This window comes from Crocodylus porosus, unplaced genomic scaffold (genome assembly GCF_001723895.1).
Source record: "Crocodylus porosus isolate Cpor-Errol unplaced genomic scaffold, CroPor_comp1, whole genome shotgun sequence".
NCBI lineage: Eukaryota > Metazoa > Chordata > Crocodylia > Crocodylidae > Crocodylus > Crocodylus porosus.
The window spans coordinates 36,229,537-36,239,368 of NW_017728914.1; the positions used below are offsets into that span (position 1 = coordinate 36,229,537).

At 56.4% G+C, this 9,832-nt stretch overlaps 1 protein-coding gene across 1 annotated transcript; it reads left to right on the top strand.

Moving 5' to 3' along the window:
* The first annotated feature begins 792 nt into the window (after positions 1-792).
* On the top strand, positions 793-7,636 carry NIPAL4 (NIPA like domain containing 4). Its single transcript, XM_019534744.1, has 6 exons — positions 793-849; positions 1,902-2,223; positions 3,450-3,506; positions 4,031-4,121; positions 5,052-5,212; positions 5,957-7,636. The coding sequence occupies exons 1-6, from the start codon at positions 793-795 to the stop codon at positions 6,559-6,561; spliced, it is 1,293 nt and encodes a 430-aa protein (XP_019390289.1). The 3' UTR covers positions 6,562-7,636.
* The last annotated feature ends 2,196 nt before the right edge of the window (positions 7,637-9,832 follow it).

Genomic DNA, 9,832 nt, shown 5'->3' on the forward strand with positions numbered 1-9,832 from the left:
CGCGGCCTTTCCCAGTTCTTCGCAACAGGAGAATTAATTGCTCTATTATACTTTTCTGCTGTCAAAAAGCAAGCGCAGACTAGGAGCTGGCGTTTTCTGGCCTAAAAAAGGTGGGAAACCACTGCTGTGGCTCAAAGACGGGATAAACGCAGCGTCTTCTTCATGATCCGCTCCAAAGCCGTCGGCGGCGCCGGCCAGAAGCGAAGCGAGGCGTCCCCTAGCAGGGAACCCTTTCGTCTGGATGCCCTCCTCCAACCCCCCAGGCGCAGATTAGGACCCAGCAGCAGCGCCTGGCGTGGGGCCGCCTGGCGAGCACCCCCAGCGCAACTCGGGTTTCGCACCCACGAGCGCCGCACGTCGGCGCTCGCTCCCAGCAGCGGTTTGCCCAGGAGAGCAGGATTCGGGCCTGCTTTCACCCCGCCGTGCGGTCAGCTGCGTTCGCACGGTGCGGCCCTCCTGCTTTCCAGCAGCCAGGTGGGGCAGAGGGCTTGGCACAGGAGGAGGGATGGGGAAAGAGAGAAATCTTGTCCCAGGACAGGTCTTACGAAAAGCGCCCTGGGATCGTGCATGTCTAGGCAGAGCCTCCCAGCATTTCCCAAAGGGATATTGGTGCTCCAGCACCTATAGGGAGGAATCAGGACCTTTGTCTTCCAGGTGCCGGATAAAGTATCTGTAATTATCTAATAGCTGTAATCGGGGTGTTCGCTGAACACGCGTGATGTCGGGGTTCACCCGTCATCTACCAGGTGGCACGTGGAGCTGGGGGGGAAGAGCCAAGTGGACTTCGCTGGCATGATGACCCTGCCATCAGGGGTCCTGCCTTTCTTCCTCGGCTGGCCCCAAATCAAGGTCAGCCCTGCCTCCTAATTAAGGAGTTGGGGAGGGCACAAAGTCCCACGTCCAGCCCCGTCCTCTCCCACGCACGGCTTCGCAGGCACGGATGCAGTGCCGTCGCAACCCCCCGCCCTCCCGCAGCCGGGTCTCCCCTGGCCAACAAGCAGAGGGGCTTGAGGCAAGGAGGCTCAGGCCGTCTCCTTCTCTGCCAAACCCCAGCCCAGAGCCCCGAGACTCGGCTTCCAGCAGCCCTGCCCGTCCAGACCTCCCCCTCCTGCAGCACGTCCAAACCCTCTCTGAGGGCCCGGGCCTTCCTTTTATACCCTGCAGGGAGCTAATTGCCACCTGCCCCGCTGCTTCCTAATTAGTGAGCCACTCCAGTTAACCCCTTCTCTGCTGCGTGGGGTTTAGGAGCCTAGCAGGACTTGTGGGGTGGGAAGCCAACGACGCTGCACGGGGGCGCGGAGAGGCCGCGTGCATCCGTGCTGGCGGGTCATGGCATCAGAGGCATCCGGCTGGAGGAAGGATGCAGCTTCAAGCCACGTGCCCCTGCACAACCGGTGCCTAACAGCCATGTCCACCCGGAGTCCTGCGTGGCCCCGGCCCCTTTGCTAAGGCTTCGCTCCACTAAAGGATGGGGGGTATTTGCACCTCTGGCTAATCCTTTCCTCGCCTCCGCAGTTGCTTCTTGCTTTGCATTCGCCCTGTGCGTTCAATGGCCAAAGGAACAAGTCTAGATCTCCACTGAGAGGCAAGTCCCCCAAACCCCTCGGCAGCGCGTCTGCCTGAGGTGGCAGCGGACCTGCTGTGCAAGAAAACACCTGTATTTGAACAGAAAGAACGAATGAGCTTGCTGTACCCTGTACTGTGGACGGGGTAGCGTTGTGCAAGGAAACACATCTTTGCACAGAAAAGAAAGAATGGGCTGCCTCGGTCCTCTAGGGCCTAGGCAGCCCATTCTTTCCTGTGCAAAGACGTGTGTTTCCTTGCACGGGGCTACTCGTACCCCTTTGGCAGAGGCTATTTGGTGAGCCCTGGAAACGTACAACGCACTGCAAAAATCACAGGTAGGGTTTCTGGAGGGGTTGCACCCACACTTGGCTAACTCCTCTCTGTTTTCTCCCTGTGTCGCGGCCCCAGGGTCCCTGCTTACCTTGTCCTGCCTTTCTCGCCGCGTCGTGTGCCGGGTGATCGGCGAGAGTGACCTGGCCCTCTCCTTCCACGATAATCTGACCCTGGAAACCTCCTGGGAAACGCCGGTAGAAAGCAAGTATGGATTTTACATCGGCTTGGCCCTCGCCGTCTTCTCCAGCTTCCTCATCGGCGGCAGCGTCATCCTCAAGAAGAAGGGGCTTCTGCGCCTGGTGAAGACGGGCGGCACCAGAGCAGGTGGGGCTCGGTGGCGCCGGCGGTGGGAGAGGGGGGTTTCCGACCCAGAAGCATCGTTCAGTCCCCCATGACCGGCAGGGCGGTGGGGCACGGGGCGAGGCTTGCCACGATCCAGGCGCTGAACCAGCTGCTCCGGGCCTCGGGCAGGACCTTGCAGCTGCGGAGCGGGAGGGAGTTTTGGGCCGGCCCCCAAATTTTGCAGAACAACCCGCTCCCCGCCCTCGGCAACGCGCGGCTCGGACGGGACGAGAAAGCCGCTGTCATCTATAGGGGGTTCCTGCTACGCAGCACCAGGGCTGCATCGCTTCGGCCGTTTCATGATGGACAGGGGTAAAATGTTTCTCCCATCTTCACTAGCTCCCTAGCACCCAGCAACCGATGCCACCACCGTCCCGAGAGGCAGCCCTGCCCATAAGTCTGCGATGCCGCCGCGTGGGGCAGGCCTCATGTCTGAGCCCTCGAACGATGCTGCAGACTCGCAGTTTTGCCTGCAAGACAGTCAGCCCGCCCCTGCGCTCGTGCGCGCGGGCCGCCTGCGCTGCCTGGGTCTTCTCCCTGACCCGGCATATCTGGGCCCATAACGCGGAGCAGGGCAGCAGTCGGGGCTTGAGCAAGAAGGCCACGTGCCTGGGCGCATGCAGGGCATGATCTGTTAGCATGGGTGGGAGGCTCGGCGAGGCTCTAGGTGCGGCCAGTTTGCGTGGGATGGTTGCACAAGGCACGCTGGCCCCTGCAACAGCTGGCTTAGCCGGAGGCAAGTGCCCGACAGGCATCTTCGGACCAGCATGTGACAGGGAAGGGTTTCCACAGGCTTTGCAGGTGCAGAATTACAGATCCTTTACCGGGCACCTAGAAGACAGAGGCCCTGGTGGAATTGCACGCGTAGGTGTGTGGGTGCACAGTGAGTGAACGTGCCCGCAGCACTTGAGAACAGTCTGCAGACCCGTGCAGCCGGAGCCTTGGTCCCTCGGCACGGGCTGATAACACGGGAGGGGAGGGGAGCTTTGCCTTACAATAGCTATTTTCTATTGCATGTGATGGTCTGCCCCTGCAAGATGCGGCTGCTTCGCTCGTAGTGTCTTTTCCTTCCTCTGTCGTTCTTCCTTCCCATCCCTTCCAAAAGCCATTTCGCACCACCACCCCCTTACCCCCCTTGTTCCTCAAATGGTGACTAGTTATTTCTTTTTCTGTTAGCCCCTAAACTTCTGTGTGCTCTGCCTTCCCAGGAGACGGCGGCCATGGCTACCTGAAGGACTGGCTCTGGTGGGCTGGACTGCTAACCAGTGAGTAGGGCTGTTCACATCCCCATGGCTCCCAGCTCCTAAGTTGCTTCCCATGGGGGGTCAGCCAGGACACTGGGCCGCCTGCTTCGTCCAGGGACTCGGGGGTCGTTCAGTGCAGACCTGCTGTCACATCCCAGGCCTCCTCCTGCCTTGTAAAACTTGCTTTAAGTGCCACTCGTTGGACCCGCCTAGACTCGACCCCGAGAGCTTCTCCCATGGGAGCCCTCCATCTCCCTCTCTGATGCTGGAGGAGGTCAGGCCTGGCTTCGGCTTGCAAAGTTTGGGTTGAGGTGTATTCTCACCCCTGGGCCTGAGGCTGAACGCAGGACGCAGGACTTGCTGCAAAACCCCCGTTGCTGAAGCTGACCTGCCTTTGCGTAGGTCTTGCTGGGATCACTCCCGTGTCCCCTGCAGCCCAGGACCGACCTCCCTGGGGAAACCTGTGCTGCTCTCCCTTATCACAGGCACCAGTAACCAAACACAGAGGAACTCACCTGCTGTTTGCTTTTGTCCTGTTTGCTCAGTGGGTGGAGGGGAAGCGGCCAACTTCGCTGCCTATGCGTTCGCACCTGCCACGATTGTGACTCCGCTGGGCGCCCTGAGCGTGCTCATCAGGTGACTTACAGCTCTCTGTATCCTGAGGTTTGATGCTATATTTTTCCAGTCTCAAAGTGCCAGATGGTGCTAACGGGGGAGGGAGCTACCTCATCATTGCTATAAAATAGGCAACCATCCAGAGGCTCTTGTGCTGGCAGGGCTTGTGGCACAAAGCAATGTTATCCCTTAGATTAAGCTACCTGCTGCTGGCCACATCTACACATGCACTTTAATGCACATTAGTGTTACAAATTACGCTTGTAATTCATAACATTAGTCTATTTTAATGTGCATTAGAGCATCACTAAAAAAACAGTACTCTATACTTAATGTGCATTAGGACAAGCTAATGCACATTTTCTTAGTCCCGCACAACAGGTACTAGATTTAATGCACATTAACCAAAACACATGAATGCATGTGTAGACGCTCCCGCTGTTGAGCAGTACTGTGTGTTCATGTGACCAGCGGTCCAGGATCCACTTGGAGGAATTGAAAAGAAAATCTCAGGGGGTCACATCTAGTCCAACCCTCTGCTCAAAGCAGGACCAGCCCGAACTACATCATCCCAGCCACAGCTTTGTCTGCCCGGGTCTTCAAAACCTCCATCAAATCCATGGTCCTCGAAACCTGGGGTCTTGAGCCTCTTTCTTTGAGCATGAAATACTTCAGACTGTCCAAGTGCCCAGGAATGGAGGTGCCCATTTGTGGAGGTCCTTTGCAGAGCTGTCTGTGCTGTGAATCCCACGACACGCCAGCATCCAAGGAGCTCTGGGGTAATCCCCGTGCGCTCTGAAGAGTTGCTCTAGACTTACATCCATGCAGTCGGGAGAAGAATTCCTCCCCGAGCAATTATGAAACTCAGCATTTAGGATACTTCACCTGTAACCTCTAATACCAGTCCTCTGGGTGCTGCACTGACGTGCCTCATTCCTCCCACCCGCGCAGTGCCGTTCTGTCTTCCTATCTGCTCGGAGAGCGACTGAACCTGCTGGGAAAGCTGGGCTGCATGTTGAGCATCGTGGGGAGCACCATGATAGTGATCCATGCTCCGGAAGAAGAGGAGGTCACCACTCTGGATGAACTGTCTTCAAAGCTGAAAGAGCCAGGTGAGCAGCCAAAGCCGTGCCATTGGCATCAGAAGCGGGGCTGTGTAGTGGACGGAGGTACGGCATAAAAGGGCGGTGAAGTCTGTGAATGCTTCTTCAGTGAGAACAGAGCCAGGTGTCTAGCTGAAAGAGGTGGTAGTCCCCATGCTGATAGAGGAAAGTGATTCTTCCCCTCTGTTTGGCACTGGGGAGGCCACATCTGGAGTCCTGTGTCCAGTTTTGGGCCCCCCACGACAAAGGATGTGGACACTTTGGAGAGAGTCCAGCGAAGGGCAGTGAAAATGGTTGTGGGGCTGGGGGACAGGCTGGTGAGGAGAGGCTGAGGGAATTGGGCTGATTAAGTCTGCAGAAGAGAAGACCGAGGGGGACTGAATAGCAGCCTTTGGGGGGCTGCTAAGAGGATGGAGCTGGGCTGGTTTCAGTGGGGGCAGATGACAGGACATCATGTTGCAGCAAGGGAAGCTGAGGTTGGATATTAGGAAAAACTCTCTCACGAGGAGGGTGGTGAAGCCCTGGAGCAGGTTACCCAGAGAGGTGGGGGACTCTCCATCCTTGGAGGTTTTTAATCCCTGGCTGGGAGGATGTAGTCGGGGCTGGTCCTGCTTGGAGCAGGGCTTGGACCAGATGTGAGCTCCTGAGGTCCGTCCCAACCCTCCTTTTCTAAGCTTACAAAATGTTACAGCAGCTGACCCAAATCTTGCGCTATTCCACTCAACGTGAAGGCCATCTCGTTCCCTCTCCCAGGTTTCCTTGCATACGCGGCGATCCTCTTGGCAGTCTGCTTGGTGCTGATCTTCTTCCTGGCCCCACGCTACGGGCAGACCAACATCCTCGTCTACCTCACCATCTGCTCCGTGATCGGGGCCTTCTCGGTGTCCTCAGTCAAAGGCCTTGGCATTGCCATCAAGGGCTTCTTCGCTGGCTGGCCCGTGCTGCAGCACCCGCTGACCTGGATCCTGGTCGTGACATTGCTGGCATCCATCACCACACAGATCAACTACCTCAATAAGTCCCTGGACATTTTCAACACCTCCTTGGTGTTCCCCATCTACTACGTGCTGTTCACCACCATCGTCATCACCACGTCCATCATTCTCTTCAAGGAGTGGGTCACCATGTCGGTCGTGGACATTATTGGGACAGTCGGTGGCTTCCTCACTATTATTTTGGGGGTGTTTCTGCTCCATGCCTTCAAGGACATGGACGTCACTTTAGGGAACCTGCCACAAATGCTGCAAAACGCTGACGATGAACCTGCCCCCAAGGATGACAGGAACATCCTGATTGAAGTGGACAATCCCAGCATGATCCCTGAGGATAAACCCAAAGTATTCATGATCTACAGCTAAAGCATCAGCAGGCACATCCCAGGGGGCAGGGAGCTACTCTCAAACTGGCTAGAACAAGAGCATCCAAATGAGACCAAGCTATTTTAAAGAAAGGAAAACAAATAGAGGCCTGATCCAAAGCCCATTGAGCTCCATGGAGTCTTTCCATGGACTTTGAATCAGGATCTGATCTAATGATGTACGAGCAAGGGGTATGTTAGTCTTCACACAGATGTCTGATGGAGGTGCAAGTTCCTTGAAAAAAGAGAAAAAATTACCTGCTCTGGGATCCTTTCTGCGCCCTGCTTCTTTACCAGGACTGGTTTCCAAGGGATGTTCTGCATACTTTTCTTCCTGAGCAAAACATTGCACTTACTTCCTAGCGACCCCCATCGACGGTCCCTTTACTGAACATTTCCCAAAGGTCCTAGGCCCCCCTTGCAGAGCGCATCACCCCAGCATGATCAGACAGAGCTGGGAGATGAAGACGGCGCCTCCTCTCTTTGCAAAGCCCCAGACTCCAGAGCAATACTAAGCCTTGACATCAAACAGCTGCTGCCCGCAGCCTGTGGGGAAACGTGCTTGTCAACTTGCCCTGAAAGCTAAATCTTCCGGCAGGCCAAGCAAGGAAGTAGGGAAACCAGCCCTCTCCAGCTCCTCCTTTTGAAAGCCAGTCGCCCACCCATCCAGAGCATGCACACGTAGCGTTAAGGCAGCAAAAAACAGTTGTTTCCATCGTGCCCCATTAAAGAGTGTTCAAATACGCGTTGTACCTAGCACTGGTATGCAAGTCGACTCGAGCAGCCCTGCAGGGCTCATCCAAATCATCTCGGGCAGCATCCTGCACTGCTACCGAGAAGCCCGCTTCACCCCTCGACCCTGCACGGCACGTGCCAGATCCGGGCGGTGCAGCCGGCTCAGCCCCCAGCACCGCTCTCCGGCTCTGCCTCAGTTGTGCTTCCCTGCACACACTCAGGGCACTCTCGGGTGACCGGGCTGCCTCCTCTCCAGCATTTGACCCAGGCTGAGCAGGAGAAGGGGCAGCAGTCTGGGGCATGGCACGGAGGTGGTGCGGACCAGTCCACGCAGGAGTCTGGTACCAGCTTTCAAGCTCTGAATCCCACCATACTTCGAGAGGAAGCACGGAGCAGATCTGTGAATGGCGTCCCTGAGCCCTCTCCTGGTCGTGGGACAAAGCAGCATCTCCTATCCCTAAATCCCAGCAGAGCCGAGTCTCAGTTGAGCAGCTCACACCAATCCCTGTGCAAAACGTGCCTTGCTCAGGGAGCCGTGCTGGTTCCAGGCTGGTACAAGCCATCGCGGCGGACTGCATACAGGACAGCCCAGCATACCTGGGTACGTGAGCAGCCAGTGCCACTGCTAGATAAAACTCAGTATTTCAAGTGCTTAAATGCTGCAGGATATTCCTGGGGTGTACTTGGTACCTGTGCTGGTCTGAGACAAAAAGACATGCACAAAACTAGAACTCTTGGTTCCAAAATGATACCTTTTATTAGACCGACTGGAAAATGGCAAGGAAATTGTCCTTTTCTGCAACCTTTCTGGATCAAAGTCCCTTCATCAGGCTCTGGGAAAAGTGTAGATGCTACAAGATGGTAAAAAGTCCCCATAGGTAGGAAGTGATATTCCTCTCATTCCTGTACTGCAGATGATCTCTGATTCTCCAAGAGATGCCTGTTACCTCTGGAAAAGAGCGAGAGCATCCACGCTATAGCTTCTGGGTTTCAAATGCTCTGCCCTCGGGATTTGGGCCTGTTTGGAAAAGCGGCGCCGCTCTCCAACTCCTCTGAGACCCCGGCGGGCTGAGACCGGGAGCAGAGCCGGCTCCTGAGCGCCGGGCCGCGTTGGCCCAGAGCAATTTTGGCATCGAGCCGTCGTGTTGTACGATGACGCTGCGAGCTGGGGCAAACTTTATCGTGGAGGTGAAAGAAGTCACTTCGAGCTTTCCGGCCAGCTCCTGCCAGTCTCTGCTGCCTACTCATTGACCCTGCGGGGTGTCCGCCCCCGGAGCGAAGGTCTACTCGGCCCGAGTCGTAGGGCCCGAGCTCGGGTGCTGGCATCTTCCACTGGGCATGAAAGAGAAAGTATTCCTACTGCCTTTGTGCCTGTGAGCGCTGCGTCTTACCCGGATGGAGCATCGGCCTTTGCCCACCGCGATTGCTGCGGTCTCCTCCAGACGGGCCCAGGTCGGTGAAAGCCGCTTGCGGCTGGAAGACCGAGTCAGCGCAATGCCGAAGGGGTTGTTTGGTTGCAAAAGGTAGGGGAGCGGGAGGCTTGGAGACCCCAGCAAACTCTTCAGCTCGTTCCCCAGCCCTCGCATCCCATCAGTACAGCTTGGGGCTATCAAGAGAGAAACCTGCTAGTTGTTAGAGGCAACATGGGAACGAGTGGGTGAGGCTAGGTCTGGCCATATTTTGCTGTTAAAACTCTGCTCCCTCGCATCCTCCCTGCACAGTTTCTCTGGCTGTGCTTCGCCCTCCCCTTTCCATCCCTTTTTCCCCTTGCATTTTCACTCCGTCCAGCCATCGCTGCACCGTCTCTCAGTGCAAACCCTGCAGTGCCTGGGCTCACCGCCACCCCCGGAGCCCCAGTGCGGGGGAGAAAGGGGGTGAAGCCAAGCAAGGGGCATTCATTCACGCCTGCCCAGCTGTTCCTCAATCTTGGCCAGCCCCTGTATTAAGTTAGCAGGGCCTGCCACAGACTGCGATCTGGTCCCGTTAGGGCCAGCGCACCTGAGAAACCTCGTTGCACCTTTGGATGTGGTGCAACTATATGTCTGATCCCAGGGGAGAATTAAGCCCCTGTAATCACTGGTGCTCAAAGGCTGAGATCCCAGGGATAAAACCACAGCTGGCATAAAAACTTTCCTCACTCCATTAACTCAGTCAACCAGCTCTTAGGTTTCTGCTGCTTATTTCTTCATTGTCTTTTGAGAGGACGGACACCGGCATCCTTTTATGCCTGGCGGGGTGAAGCTCAGACCAGAAGTGCTGATCTTGGCACGAGGAGGTGGGGTGTAGGGCAGCCGGGGCAGGGGCAGAAATCGTAGTCGTCGAGCACGGGGCTGGAAGGGAGCTCCAGAGGTCCCATCTAGCCCATCGCCTGCTGGAGAAAGGATGAGCCCCGTCCAAACCAGCCCAGGAAAATCTATCAGCTAAACTCTTTGTAAAAGTACCATCAGTCCTGACACAAGCCATCACACTTGACCCTGCTCCGGGCGCTCTTCCAAACAGGAAAAGGGGAAAGCAGAAGCAGCAATGTGCTGAGCTGG